Genomic DNA, 16,337 nt, shown 5'->3' with positions numbered 1-16,337 from the left:
TAAACATAACAATAAACTAAACATTTTAACACTATAAACATCAAAGTTAATACTAAAGAAATCAAATATCATATGAATAAACTAAAATTTTCAAACTATACTAAACTTTTTAAACTATACTAAACTTGTTGACTATCACAATAATTTTGTACTAAACTATAAATATCAACTTTTTAAACATAACAATAAACTAAACATTTTAACACTATATACATCAAATTTAATACTAAAGAAATCAAATACCATAAGAATAAACTAAACTTTTCAAATATCATAAGTTCAACTCACAGATTCGACGGTAGTTCTCTTTTTTCCTTCAAAGTGATAACGTTCACCCTTTTTTCCTGTTATTTGTTATCTAACAACAACTACAAAAAATTTTAAAAAAATTAGAATCTATAAAAAAAAATTATAATATAAGAATAAAAAAAAAAATTATAATTATTCTTAAAAAATAAAAATTTAGTAGAGTAACGAACCAGTATAGTTTGTGATCAAGGGTTTTGTGAGAACAATTTGTATTAAACGAAATACAAGAAGAGAAATGGAAATGGAAAGCAGTGAGTTAAAAAATGGGAGGAGAAGGATATTAAGAAGAAGAGAAATGGAAACGGAAAGCAGATGGGAGGAGAGGAAGATGATTTCGAAGGGTAGTGAGCAATTAGTAGAGGAAGAAGCAGATGATTTTAAGGCAGTGAGCTCGATGATTTCGAAGGCAGGCAGTGAGTAAGAGATGATTTTCGAAAGCAGTGAGACTGTGAGCAAGGGAAGCAATGAGGCAGTGAGCAAATGAATGGAAAATGTGGATTTAAAAGCACATAGATCGAGTGCTCAACACTCGACCCACGGGTTACAAAATTAAAGTGGTGGTTGAGGGAGGCAGGCATGCATGTTTAAAACTGCGGGAATCTTGGTCAACAGCGGCAGAAATGGTCAGTCATGGCAGCGTCAGCGGCAGTGGGTGGCAGGGATGGGACACGTCATAGTGCTTGTTGAGGGTTGAAATTTCGACCTACATAAGTCGAAAGTTCTACGTTCGACATACCTTGCTTGTCGAGGGTTGAACTTTCGACTTACAACCCTTCATGCAAACTATTCCTCCACTTTCTCCTTACTTATCGAGTTCTCAACCTTCGACCTCCATCTTCGTCGAATCCTCAACCCTCGACTTCTAGCCTTGAACAGACAAAACAACCACATTTCTCTAATTAGTTTCAAAACCACCCTATTTTCCTAATAAGTTTACAAAAGGATAATTAGCAAATATAACAATCAAATTCAAAGTATTAGTAAATATAGCACAATGCAAAAAGATTTATAGACATAGTAAAATTTAGATGTAACTCTCGAAGTCTATTAGTTATAGACTATATCAGACACTAATATTAGCGATAAAGTCTATCACATATAGATTTTGCTATATTTGTCATTCTTTAAAAATATTGCTATACAGTTAATTATTAGTTAAAAAATGCTACCCCTTATAATTACATTAAAAATTATGAAATGAGGATTTTTCGAGTCCAAACCTACTCATTTTTCCATATAAATGAAAAAAGATGCAAGGATGATAATTTGTTTCTATTGTACTAAACCGTGGTCAATTTTATTTTTTATTGTTTTGACAAAATGTACTTTTGATCTCTATAGTTTGAAATTAGTGTCTATTTAGTCTCTAAAGTTTCAAAATGAACATTTTAGTCTTCGAGATTTGAAAAATACATCTAGATGATCCCTGAGGTTACTTGGTCCTTAGTTTGAAAAAATGACAGAACATGTTGAGCTGGCAGGTTTGAAATGAGGTAATATTTTTACTAATAATTTATTGCTTTTTTAATGAGGTGGAATTTTCTATTATTTTCTCTTTTCATTTCTCTCCTCCCTCATCTTCTCTCTCTCCATCTCTCTAAAAGCTTGTTCTTCGTAGAAGCAAAGCTTTATATATGTATATATATATAGAAGCAGAGCTCATTTTTAATTCATATCCTTTTCCTACTGTCAAAGCTTCCATGGCTAAACTTGATAGATACTTTTTTTAAAAGTAAGAATTACAAATGACAAACACTAAAAAAAAAAAAAAAAATANTATATATATATATAGTAAAAATATTACCTCATTTAAAACGTGCCAACTCAACATGCCATGTCATTTTTTCGTTGGTAAACTAACGGTCAAGTTAACTCAGGGACTATTTAGAAGTATTATCCAAACCTTGGAAATTATAGTGTTCATTTTGTAATTTTATGGACCAATCAAAATCTAACTTCAAACTTGAGAGACCAAAAGTGTATTTTGTTCCTTCTTTTTAATTGTAAAACAAAATAGCAATAATCAAACAACCAGAAAAAGAAAAAAAGGGTTTCGAATGAAAAAGAATAGAGATTTTTACATAAAAACCATCTTTAGGTCCTATATTTCAAAAATATTTTTAAATTCGATTTTCAAGAAAGACTTTTAATATTGTTTTTGGACAAATTTATCCTTTTATATTATTTTTCTTTTTGAATTTTATATATATTTCACTATTTTCAAAACTTTCTTAATAATGGAGAGATAAATTGCATTTATTAAGGAGAGAGAAGACTAATTTGATATGATCTTTTTTTTTTTCATATTTTCAAATGAAGAGAAAAAATGTATTTATTTATTGAGATTTTTTTCTTTATTTAATTTAATTGAAGAAAGAAAATATATTTAATGAATTTTTTTTCTATTTTCATTGGTTTCACGTTTGTTTTTCTGCGGATTCATGGTTATTTAAAATATACCTTAGAACATTTTATTAGAAATCTAAAAATATTCTAACCAATATATGAAATATACCACAGTATATAAATTCAATGTTTGATATAAATCACTATATAATGCATTTATTATAGAGAGAGAAAATGCATTTATTATGATTTTCCCCTTTTTGGATTGAAGAAATAAAATGCATTTGATATATTTTTTCCATTTTTATTTGGAGAGAAAATGACATTTAATATGATTTTATTTTTCATTTCTTTTTTCATGTTGATTTTGTTATTATGTGAAATATTTTATTGTTTGTTCACTTGTACATGTTCTGTTATTTATTTGTACATATTAATTTATTGATTTTTTTTAACGGATTAATGATTATTTTAAATATATCTTAAAACAAACATTTGGATGGATTCATGATTATTTTAAACATATCTTAGGTATTTGAAAATATACTACAGTTTATAAATTAGAAATTGACTCAATGGTTGACATAAATCATAGTATAAACCAATATATGAAATATACTACAATATATAAATCTTTATAAATTTCATTTATACTACAATATATATATCATAATACAGTAAGTCTAAATAAAAAAAACATTCGTTTATATCAAATAAATGAATACATATACCAAGTATATAACAAATTTCCTACCAAAACTAAAAAAGTACATATATATCATACTATATATAAAAAATAGGAAAAATAAAGTTCATCTTCATATGGGGGTTTATAATACATAACCTTCCGTCTTCTTCTCTTCTTCTTCAACCATTGTCGCCACGGATCTCTCTCATCGTCACCGTCGATCGGATTTGCTCGCCCCACTGTGCCGTCAACCGAATCTGCTTAATCTGTCACCGTCAATTCGTCCCACACCGTCCGTGCCATCTATTTGTCCCAAGTCGTTTGTGTCACCTCGTGCCAAGCCATCAATTCGCCCCACGTCGTTGTCTACTACTTACAACTTACATCGCCGGAAGGAGAAAAGAGAGGGAGGGGAAGGAGAAAATAGAGGGAAGAGGAAGAAATGTGTGAACTATGAGGAAGAGAATATATGAAATATATTACTGGGGGAGAGAGAATATATGCATGGAGGAAAGAAAATATGTATGGGAGAGAGTATGCATGGAAGAAAGAGAATATGCATGGGGGAGATATATATATATATATATATATATATATATGGGTGAGGGCTAAATTTTAAATAGAGAGGTCAATAGTTCTTTTTTTTTTTTTTTTTTTTTTTTTTTTTTGTAAATAATGAAATGTTCAAGACATTAGGTAATATGTGCTTATTTTTAAGACCTTTTAGAGTAGGTGGAGTGTGCTATAATAGCCCACACCATGTTTGGGCTCCAATTATTATACCCCAAATTAACAATAATATTTACTATTTTCTAACCCACGATTTCTACCGTGTTCACTGTTTGCAACCTTTCAATCTCATCTCTCTCATCTCTTGGTTCATCTCTTCCATCTCTCTTTCTTCTCCGTCGAATGTAGTGCTCAAATCTTGGCCCGTCTCTTCCTTTCTATTGATTCCACTCCTCATATCTGTTTTTTCTCTTTATCTTTTCTCTGTTGATTCCACTCCTTATATGTGGTTTCGTCTCTTTCATTTACGTCGATACCACTCCTCAGATCTGGTTTCGGGTCTCTTCATCTCCGTCAATTCCATCTCCAATGAAACTAGATATGGATTCTTAAAGCCTCTACTTTTATTTCATCTAACCCTTCACATATCTACAGATCTACGTTTAAGGTGGTACTCCTCTTGCATGTTTTTCTCTAGATCTGATTGGGGTTTCGTTTGACTTCCTCCCTCTCGTTGCCGTTCCAAACACGTCCGTTCCTTCTTCCCCTTGCTGCTCCAAACGAAGAATTCTCTTTGCCTTTTCATTCAATTTCCTCATTCTATCATTTCATCTTAATCGCTTTGTTTCAATTATGCATTTAAGCTTGTAGTAGATTTTGTATGTAATCTCGGTGGTCAATATTTTAATTATGCAATTATAAGTTAGTTATTTTGTTCTAGATTTTCTTGTACCTCGAAAAAATGGAGCTTTATATATGGAACACATGAATTGCATCCTAACTAAATGTTTTTTTTTTCCATGTTAACAAAGTTACCTTTCAAAATGACAAAAATGTTTGGCTTTTAACATAAATTAACATCCAATTAATTTTGTATAAATTGATGGAACATATAGTTCTAATTATATATTCAAAATGTGATATTTCATATACATAATTATTTGTATTATAAAAATAATAGTAGAAAAAACTACACGATCTAAAATAATCTATATTTAAATTACAGATTGTTATTCATACTATAATAACCTACCCTCCAAATATAGACTATTATCGCACAGACTAAAACAATAAACACCTCAAACACAAACCATTATAAACCAAACTGTAATAATTTACATCCCAAACACAAACTACCTAAATGGTCGATTCGATAATAATTATTAGTAAATGTAAAACAAGTCATGATGTAACGTAACAGCCGACTTTGCTTATCTCATTGACTTCAAGCATGTAAAGACAATTAAATATATGTTTTGAAAGAGAGTAGGAATCTAACTCACAACTTTTATTATAAAATATCATACACACTAATAAAATATCTGCACCCTTCTCATATCCATGTTAAGAATCCTTCTCTCTCACTCTCTCTCTCTCCTGTTTCATTAAGAGTGAGAAAGACCTATTTAGACTAATGTTCAAAATCCAATATACGAGGCAAAAGAAATAACCAACGGGAGATCAAATCAAGTACAATGAAAATACTTAGTAAGAGATAACAGGCTAACTAATACAAGAAAAGAAACTAAAACACTCCATTCTATATTAATGTCTTGAATTGAATAGTTTATAAAAATATTAGAAAAGAAGCACTAAGAGGCTTTGTAATCTCAAGACGATCTAAACAATGAAGTGGCTTGTTAAAAACTTGTTATTAAAACGGTCTAATCTCAAAACAGTCTAACCAACGAAGTGACCTGCTTAAAATTCATACTGTAATTAATCCCATAAGAGTCCGAGTAAAAACAAGCCAAGTAAATTTAATGATATGATTCTCAATTATCTCAAATTTATGTTCAAGCAAAGTCAAAGGAAAACATAGTTCAAATTGGTATACTTCACAAACTCATGCACGCAAACTGATTGAAGCCCAAACCAGGTAATGTTTTCTTAGAATCTCAGACATTACAAATGTGGTGAAAATTTACATAAATCTCATCATATATAGTGCAGCAATCAACAAACAAAGACCCAACAAAACAATTTATAATAGAGAAATTTAGGTAAGGTCATCCTCCTCCAGCTCCTTGGCTTTCAGCTTTTCCTTCACTCTCAACAGCAAAGTTGTCTTCCATGGGTCCTGGTATAGCAATTTGTGCATGTAAGTAAACAAGAAAGCAGTAGTTTTCTAACTTGAAAACACAAGGAGATTTGATCTTCTAAGGAAAAAAATTCTAGAGTATCAAATCTTATCATCCTATTAAGTTGGTCGATAGGTTTCCAGAAGCAAAGTCTATCTTGTATGTTTCCATAGTTGCATGCACTAACTCATCAGATGAAAATACTCTAAAACAAAGGCATATACCACCATACATAAAAAGAAAGCACAACTGCATTTCTTTTTCCAGCAACTGTAGGACCAAATTCATTCCCTAATCTATTTTTTTTATTTTTTTATTTTTTTTTCCTTTTATAAATAAAAACAATGACTTTCATTGAAAAAAAAAATGAAAGAATCATTCCTTAATCATATTACAAGTAACAATTATACATAATGGATCATAGCCCGTGGAAACCTTAGACTATGCAATGTACATGAAGTTTTCAGCACAAGAATCTCTGGGTACTACCAATTTCTATCAACCAAATTGGATATCTTTGGAGTTCATAACGCAATGTAACTTCACAAATACAGAAAGAATTACCAGAGGGGTCATGCTATCAAACTCCTTAACCACGTCAGTAAACTTTGTAACGTCTTCTTCATCGATTGCACCAGCAATATCCTGGCAGACAAAGTACTTTTTCAGCTCAAGAGAGCACAGTATTGATTAACAATTAACAGAATTAGAGAGGAAAAAAAAAAAACCCCGAAAATAACAGCAATAGGGAAATGCAGGATGTATATAAAATGTAAAGAAGCATCTAATTGAAATCTTGGAAATCTGAAGACAGCCACACAAAACATGCAAGAATGAAATAAAAATCCATGTGGAAATGTCCAAGTAGCTAAGCTAGCCATCACAATGATCAAACTAAATGAAAAGATATGATAATTATCTGCCTCAATCAGGTAATTTATGTCACGGTGCATATAGACAAGAATAAAGCAGTAAATTAAAACGTCAATTGAAGATCACAACTTACAGCTAAAAGTCTACATTCACGTGTACCAGAAAAGGTTGGATCTAAATCCTGTAAAACAATATACAGAACACTTGAATAAGATAGTAGCAATAAGGTACATGCAAACCATCAAGATTGAAGGCTGAGAATTGAACCTGATATTTGTCCAATGCATTGGTGATGGCTACAATATCACCTTTGCAGAGTTGACATAAGCCAGCATTAAGAAGATGTCCTTTGACTCCATATTTTAGCAAGTTACTTTTGAGTGAATGCCGAGCAATCTCTTCATATATTTCAATTGCCTTATCGTACCTAAGGAAAATTCACAACTCATTACCTATTACCTTATGACTAGGATATAAGCCACATCAGTCACAGACTTCATGTGCACAATTGAAGTGTAGAATTCACATGTAAATTTCCTTCGTACACAAAGCATTTCTGTTTACATTACTGTTAGGTAATAGATACTATATTGTCATCTGGCTACTTGGAAAAACTGAAAGTACAAGTACAACCGGTGACACCAACTCAGTTGCAAAAAAGCACTCCAATTTGGTTAATAAATATATATACACAATAAAAAGAAAACCCTCCTTTGGTGTTGTGTTAATAACCAAACGTAATCAAAATACCTTTTTTAATATCCTTTTATCTACTATCAGCATTAATTATATGTGGATGACAGAATTCTCCAGACAGGTAAACAAAATGACAATATCTACGAGATTAAGGGGGAAATTGAAATTTAAAACCAAATACAACATTAAGACCACAATACACATGAATCCTTATAATTCATTCTCTAGCAATACGAAAAAAGATATTAAAAAATATAACTTCTTGGTACTTCGTTTTAAAGTATGAAATCATATTCTTATATACTTGAATCGATAAAAGATATATTTCCCACTAAAATATAAATATTATTGAGAAAAACACTAAGTACATTGTGTATATAGTTTTCCCTTGTACACAAATATAAGCCCTCCAATTCATAGCCACTTAAATCATTGTCAAAAAGATCAAAGTATTGTCTGAGAACTTAGCTGATCCATGACAATTCAACAGCAATATATTAAGAGAAGTGTACATAAATAAATAGTACAATTAGAAATACTTACTGTTCTAATTGAGCAGCAAACTGTGCCACTTTCTGCTTGCACTGGTTCGCAGATGTCGTTACTTCCTCATTTTGGAAAAAGTCGGCAGCTTTCTCATAGTAACGAAGAGCAAGTTCAATGTTCTGATCAGACTCATATAGTTCAGCAATTTCCTACATCATTAAAGATAATAACAACTTACAACCCTTGCAGTCAAAGTAGAAACTGAAGCAAACGAAAAGGAACCTAGAAAAAGAAAGTTAAAGGCATTCTTGAGTAATTAGTTTATAAATGATCCTGCCAAACTAAAAAGCTGAGTTTGAGTATCACAAGCATGCACCTTCAAATATCTTGCAGCCATACTGAGCCTTCCAATATCACAAAATAGATTTACTGCCACCTCCATGCATGAAATGGCCTCTACAATGCGACAAAAAAAATATAGCTTCAACAAATTCCTATACTTAATTTGATTAAAGAGGGTTCAATGTAACAACATAATGGTGAATAACATGGTTATATTGTAATGATTTAAATTTTAGGATAACTTACCTTTTTAATCCCTAAGGTTTGAGGAATATGTCAATTTGGTCCCCAAGTTCCAAAATTCAACAACCAAGTCCTCCAAGTTTAAGAAATAGTTTTGCTTAATCTTTCACTAACAGAAACCATTAATTATTTAATGGAGGACTATGTGACACTTTATAATAATAAAATAAGAAATTTAAAATAACAATAATAATTAAGAAAGGAAAAAAAAATCTCTCCTCTCCACCTTCCCTTTCCTCTTCCCTTCCGTCTCTCCTTCAACTCTCCTCCGGCAAATGCCACCGCTGTGCCCCACTCTCTCCCTTTCCTTTGCCCTTATTCTCCTATCCAACCTGTGCCCCACTCCCTCCACCTCCCTCATCTTCGACGTCGACCCAAACATGGGCACCAATGACCACCATCACTGCCGTTTCTTTTTCTCCTTTGTCTTCCTTTCTTTATATTTTTCTTTTCTTGCTTATTCAAATCTAGGTTAAACCCAAATCCAAATTTTTATTTTTTTAATTCAAATCTTAGTAGCAAAAAGGGGTGGGCAGGGTAAGGGTGTCTTTTGAAGAGGAAGACAAAAGGGGGGCGAGGTGAGGATCAATTTTGAAGAAGATCAAGGAGGGGTGAAGAAGATTCCAATACATGAAGGAAGAGCAAGTCAAAACCCCAGCTAGTAAATTCCTAAGCAACGTAGTAAAATAGCCCGCTTAAAGACCCATTGTACCATCTGTCTCCAAAATCGTAACCAAAAGCTCCCAATACCTTCATTTTCTCCAGAAACTCGAGAATCCGTGTAGATAAAGGGGAGGAAAGAGAGGGAAAAAGAAAACTCTTCTTGAATAAGAAACTAAGGGAAAGGAAATGGGAAAGAGTCGATCGCAGCAGCGGCGATGGATGGCCGATGATGGGCAATGGCTGTCATTTGTGACAGAAGGAGATGGCAGATGGTGGCTGTGGAGGAGGGTTGAAGGGGAGAGAGAGAGCTGAGGTAAGAGAAAAGGAAAGAAAAGGCGGAGAGGTGAGATTTTTTTTCTTAATTATTATGTATTTTTAATCAAAAAAATAGCTGTTGTTTTTTTTATTTCTTAAGTGCCACATCAATCCTCTGTTAAATAATTAACGGTTTTTGTTAAGTGAGGAACTAATAGAACTATTTCTTAAACTTGGGAGGCTTGATTGTGGAATTTTAAAACCTAGGGGACCAAATTAACACATTCCTCAAACCTCAAAGACCAAAAAAGTAATTCACCCTAAATTTTAAACAAGCTAAGCTGAAACAAAAATATATATGGATTTACATTGACAGAGAAAGAATGTGGAGAACATGAAAGTTATTTCATGAGTCCTGTTGAGTTGGCAACTTATATTAACACAGAGGATTAATGTCAGGTAAAAAAAAATTAGAATAAAGGAAAAATACCCTTTTGGTCCCTAAGTTTTGGATTTAGTTTCTATTTGGTCCCCGTGTTTCAAAATCTCACACTTTTGTCCTTGAGATTTCAATAATGCTCGATTTTAGTCTTTGAGATAATCGAACTGTTAGTGACTTAACAAAAAGCTGGCTGAGATAATGACTGATTAATTTTAAATCAAAATATATTGATGGCGTGGCTATTTTAATCTTGATAGGGGGAAAGGTTCTTTTTAAAAATTAAAAAATTAAAAAATAGAAGACATTGAAGAGACATTACTTGGAATCCAACTTTTCATTTCAGGGGAAGGACAACGAAGTAACAGTGCTGGACTGAGTGGAAGAAACTTCGAGAGGCTGTGGACTTACTTGGAGGAAGAATCCAACTCTTTCAACCTTCACTAATTTTAGTTTTACTAAATATTCAAAACTCCTAACAAATTCCACATTTTCAATTAAATATAGACAACTTATTATAATCGACTTTCTTCCTAAAAACATCGAATTAATATAAAAGAATGCCTTTGGGTTGGGATGTTAAATGAAATGAACAGCTAAAACAGTCTCTCTAATATGCAGAAAATTCTAGTCCTTCTTTTCTTCCCCAGCTTCCTCTTCATCCATGGCAGCCCAAAACTCCACCTTCAATCTCAGAACCCTCTTCACTTCTTTCCTCCAATTCTTTTCGCCAACTGTACCACAAATCTTCAGTTCCCCCCTGCCTACGGCCACCTCCAGTGCTGTGGGGATCTCAACGCAACCGTCTGCTGACACTGCGTGGCCACAGCCACCTCCAATTCCTTGCAGTTTCTTTCTTCAGTCCCAGCATTGTTGCTTCCTTTTCCTTCCTCTATAGAAATGAAAAGTTGGATTCCAAGAAGTGTCTCTTCAACGTCTTCTACTTTTTTAAAAAATTTTAAAAAAAGAACCTTTCGCCCTATCAAGATTAAAATAGCCATGTCATCAATATATATTTTGATTTAAAATTAGCCCAGCCATTATCTTAGTCAGCTTTCCGTTAAGTCACTAACGGTTTTGTTATCTCAAGGAATAAAATTGAGCATTACTGAAATCTCAGGGACAAGAGTTAGATTTTGAAACATAGGGACCAAATAGAAACTAAACCTAAAACCAAAGGACCAAAAAGGTATTTTTTCCTAAAATAAAATAAGACTATTTTCAAAAGTTAATCACTCCATGAACAAGAATATTCGGACAGAGAAAGAAAACTAAAATAATCCAATTCTAACAAACCATTTCACATGTGGATACAGTGTTAAATCAGTTTTCCATTCTCTCAAACTGGTTCTCTATTCATGTTCTACTAAATTGAAGGAGGTCCAATTTAAAGAGGACCTCAAATTGGTGTATAAAAGCCTCATTAGTCATCAGTCTCTTTCATTTGAAAAAAGAGCAAACAGAATAATGAAGAAAGCAGGGAGCACTAGAAAAAGCATAGAATGTAAAGATAAGTGGAGCTGGTCATATAATTGAATAGTGCACCTGTGTACAAAAGTTCAAGTGGGGTTTAAGGTAAACTTGTTTTTGATAAGAAGGGTTTAGGGTAAAATTAACCTCCTTCTATGAGTAATAGAAATATGGATTTCGTTATTAAGTATTTGAGAAGAGGAAATATTGATATGCCATTGATAAAGTTATGCATATGAATATTCATATGAACTGTTTTGGGATGAGGAATTGTACCACCGTAGCTTACCAAAGTGAACTATTGAGCAAGTTCAGCATACATCAAATTTCAAATGATATTGGATTTGAGTATTGGGTGAACAAGATGGAAGAAATGCATGTCTCTTGTTTACGTGCAAACCCACATCGAGGGCAAATCAGAAATTGTGACTTTAATATGACGAAGCCAACACGTGAAGAAAGATAAATTGTTAGGATTCCAACATTTGTAATGTCATCTAGTAGAAATATAAGGAATTGACAATGCTGGTTTATGGATCCCATGACATGAATAATCAAGAGATATTATAAATTTAGACTTACCCTTTATAGATGTCTTCTTATAGGCATTGGCAGCATCAACAGAAGCTTGAGCAGCTTCATGCTTACTTTCCACCTACAAAAAAAGAATTTTAAAAATATGACGGAGAAGGTAAGACATGAGGAATAGGCACTATCACACACTTGAAGCATTTACCTTCAAATAGCAACTTGCCAACTTTGTATATATTGACCCAGCTTTATCCCCTAAAACACAGCATGCGTAGAGATTAAAGTCACATGACAGGTATCATAGTGAGAAGAGGTAAGGTAACTGTGAATGATAACAAAATCATTAGACTAAAAAATTAGGAGACCGTGACTGTTTTGGAATTCTAATGTGTAGGGCAAAGAGACTGATGCTGCTAAAATTGAATTAGAAGGAATCACACACATAGAGGAATTCAAACATATACCAAAATGAGTAGTGTTTATCAAATAGTTTAAAATCCCCAGAGGAAAAGAAAATGATCCATTGATGGTACTGATCGGGTGTTTCCGAGTGAAGTACCGTTAATCTAGCTGCTAGGATGTCGGTTTTCTGGGGATGAGGTATTGTTAGGAACCAGGATAGTATGGGTTACATTTGTCCCACATCGGTTAGAAAGGCATGACCAATGTGACATTGAAGCGGCTTGGTTCTCTCACCTCACCTCAATAAATGGCTTTTGGGACATGGTTCTCCAAGGTGTTTAAGTACCTAATAATGTCCATTTCTGGTATTGATAGAATTGTATAAAAGCAAAATCTGAATAGGCCTCAGAGATTAGGAATATATATGTCCTCTACTGAGTCAAAAGGAAAACACTTTAAAGATTAAGAAAAATCCAAAAACAGAGTTCATAAGATTGAATTTGTCAATGTCAACATCTCATCATCGTCCATATGGAGCCTTAAACAATCATATGAGAACAATTTCCCTTCCATTTTTTTCACCTATTTACAGATATATCTTGCAACCAAAACCATTTAAAGCTATATCCTTCACACATTGGAAGGCTAAAACATTTATGAACTTCTGCATATAGTTTTCAGTTGTTGTATCTCATTCCCAAACAATACCCTTCAAACAGACCTTTTTATACAGTGTCCATCTATCATTTCTAGACAACCGCTCATATTTTCTATCTGGAAGGCAGTTGCATCCATAAACCGACCATAAATACATGCATATTGCCAGAAAAGTATCTTAAATAAATCAATTCAAATTTCAGTAAAGGCAATTTTGTAGGTCAAAATCCAACCAAAAGAACCAGCAGGAAGCTCTCTGTTTAATCAACAACGAATTCCTTTCAATTCAAGCAACAGACAATAAAGTCCTGTCCAAGTTAATGCATTGGGGCATGAAAAACTGAATCAATCGAATCGTACAAAGATCTAAACAACTAAAAAAAGAAGAAGGCAGTAGCAGAGAATGATTTGGGGAATTACATGCTTTAGCAAGCTTGTAACAGTTAGCAGCCTTGTCGAAGAGATCAGCGGCATCTTCGTACTTGGAACCGAACAATCCCCAGCCATTAAGCTTCTTCTCCGCTTTCTTCTCGAATTCCTCTCCCTTGGCAAGTTGATCGGCCATCTTTAAACAGTGTCCTCGAGTTTGCTTTGAGCTTGAGGAATCGAACAAGGAATACGAACCGCGAGAAAGATCAAGGCGAAAGTAGTACGGTCAACTATGGGCTTGGATGGTCCAACGAAGGTTGAAGACTTTTCTTTGACAGTAAGCTTTGTTCCGTCGACCTGGCTCTCACCTTTTGCTGCGCCGTCTGAAAGCCGCTGGTTAAAATCCCGAAATGTGAAACTAGCGGCCGCCTGCGTTAACGACTAGTCGGCTTAACGGATTCTTTTCCTTTACCTCATAAACGACAAGTCGGTTACTGAGCTTTGGAACGAATGAAACGGCGTCGTTTTTTCACTTATTTTTCTTTTTAATTTTTATCATCAGTTTTTTAGCAACTAAGTACATGTACAACAACATGTAATTAATAGCTCGATAGAGAAATATCATATCAATTACTGTTAGACTAAGTTTATTTTAGCAAAAAATTATAAACTCATTTAAACATAACTTAATATATATATATATATATATATTTGATCTGATGATTTCAAAATTCTCATCTTTGAACTTTTAGAAAATAGTACTTAAAATTCGTATATAAATTTCAATCTTGAAAATGGTAAAGTATAAGGAAGGATGGTTTGCTAGTTTTTCTGTCTAAAAAGTATATTTTGAAAGGTCAAAGCAATATTTTAGTTTATATACATGTATAGGAGCTTTTTAAATATAAAAAAATGGATCAAATTATTTACATAGCAAAATTTTTTATATTTCTTACCGCCAACTACAGTACAGATGAAATATAAAAAATATCCACGCAACCCAAGCCTACACAATTATTTCGATCCAAGCCCATGCAACCCATTAATCGATAGCTGATTATTTCTAAACCCAGCCGATTATTTCCAAACCCATTTTAGCCTACGTGATTTCTATACTCATTCTGCCTTCTTCTTCTCCTTATCCTTCTTCTTCATCAAATGAATATTTTCGTATTGATTTTGTAAATTTTGTTGGTCGCATTGATGAGGTTAATATTAATGGAACAAACCATGTCTTCGATGCTTGCTTGGAATTTGGCATTACACGGCTCATATATATGAGCACATATAATGTGGTGCTTGCAAGTCAAGAGATTGTTAGTGGCAATGAGGGATTGCCTTATTTACCAATTGATGATCATGTTGATGCATTTGGTCAATGTAAATCCATTGTAGAGTAGTTAATTCTGAAGATCAATGGACGTCTCTTATCTAATCGATAGATAATGATTTTTTTTATTGAATTTGAAAATTTTATTTTATTTAGGTAGTTGTGATAGACGTTGTTATCACTATCTATCACAGATAGATACGGATAGTAATTTATCAATTGTCTATTAATAGATAATCATTTTATTGTTGCTAGTTGTTGGTTTTTTTTAGATAGTTTATGATACATACATTAGACATTGTTATTAAAAATTTTGTTGTTTTTAGATAGTTGTGATAGACATTGTTATTAGTGTCTATCACAAATAGATACTGATAGAAGTATATAACATCTATAAACGATAGAAACTTATACGAGTCTATCATTGATAGATGCTAATAGAAGTTTATCAGTGTCTATCAGTGATAGAAACTTATAGAAGCCCATCATTGGTAGAGACTAATAGAAGTCTATTAGTGTCTATAAGTGATAGAAACTGATAGATGTTTATCATTGATACTATCAGTGATAGAATTGATACAAGTCTATCATTGATAGGGGTTGATAGAAGTCTATCAGTGTCTATCAATGATAGAAACTTATACAATCCTTGACTTCCTGTATTGTCTAGTTGTCTAACCAACTGCTACCCACCACCTGGCACCTCAATCCTTGACTTCCAACCACTGCCATCGGGAAGATTATAGGTTTGGCCAGCCGACCAAAACTACATAGAAAAATACAAAAAAGTCGTCGAATTAATGAAAGCACTTCCCAATGACCTTTGTAGCTTTACGCAACAAGCAAATGTTCACTATATGTCATTGATAGAAATATGCATGAAAATTGATTAGCTCTGATATACATCTATAATTGTCTACCAGCGATAGAGAGTGATAGACATCTATCACTGATAGACAGTGATAGACTATTATCACTATCTATCACCGACAGTGTTATACCACCATATATTAGGTTATAGTCTTTTATCACTCATTCAATGGCTTGTAAAGCTTCAATTTAGCATTTTTCGAGGAAGAGAAAGGACAAATGGGGTGTGAATTTCATTTCTTTGAACCAAAATTTACAATTTCTTGATTCAAGCAAGAAAGTAATGATATTTGTATGAAATACACTAATAAAACACTATCAGGTAGACACCGATAGAACACTACCATATGACAATGATAGAACACTATCAAATAGATAGTGATAGACTACTATTACTGTTTATCAGTTGGTATATCTTCCATCAAATTACCCTTTAGGTTGATGAGCGTGTGTAATTTGGTGGTTGTTTCTTCTTGAAATATATATTTTATCTTGAAACATAGATAGTTTTTTTTTTCATAGTTCATTGAAAAGAAGATGGATAAATAACCTTTTATT

The 16,337-nt window shown here is 32.9% G+C and overlaps 1 protein-coding gene across 1 annotated transcript; it reads right to left on the bottom strand.

The window, feature by feature from the left end:
- Window positions 1-5,874: 5,874 nt before the first annotated feature.
- LOC120076241 (alpha-soluble NSF attachment protein 2-like) lies at window positions 5,875-13,980 on the bottom strand. The gene is made up of 9 exons (XM_039030005.1): window positions 13,631-13,980; window positions 12,357-12,406; window positions 12,203-12,275; window positions 8,585-8,664; window positions 8,266-8,417; window positions 7,294-7,453; window positions 7,160-7,207; window positions 6,718-6,798; window positions 5,875-6,152 (listed from the first exon to the last, which is right to left on the bottom strand). Exons 1-9 carry the CDS (start codon window positions 13,773-13,775, stop codon window positions 6,072-6,074), a joined length of 870 nt encoding a protein of 289 aa, XP_038885933.1. The 5' UTR covers window positions 13,776-13,980; the 3' UTR covers window positions 5,875-6,071.
- Window positions 13,981-16,337: the final 2,357 nt, after the last annotated feature.

This window comes from Benincasa hispida, chromosome 4, assembly GCF_009727055.1.
Source record: "Benincasa hispida cultivar B227 chromosome 4, ASM972705v1, whole genome shotgun sequence".
Lineage (NCBI taxonomy): Eukaryota > Viridiplantae > Streptophyta > Magnoliopsida > Cucurbitales > Cucurbitaceae > Benincasa > Benincasa hispida.
Note: the sequence above shows the minus strand (reverse complement) of the source record. Positions and strands in the feature narration are given on the sequence as shown.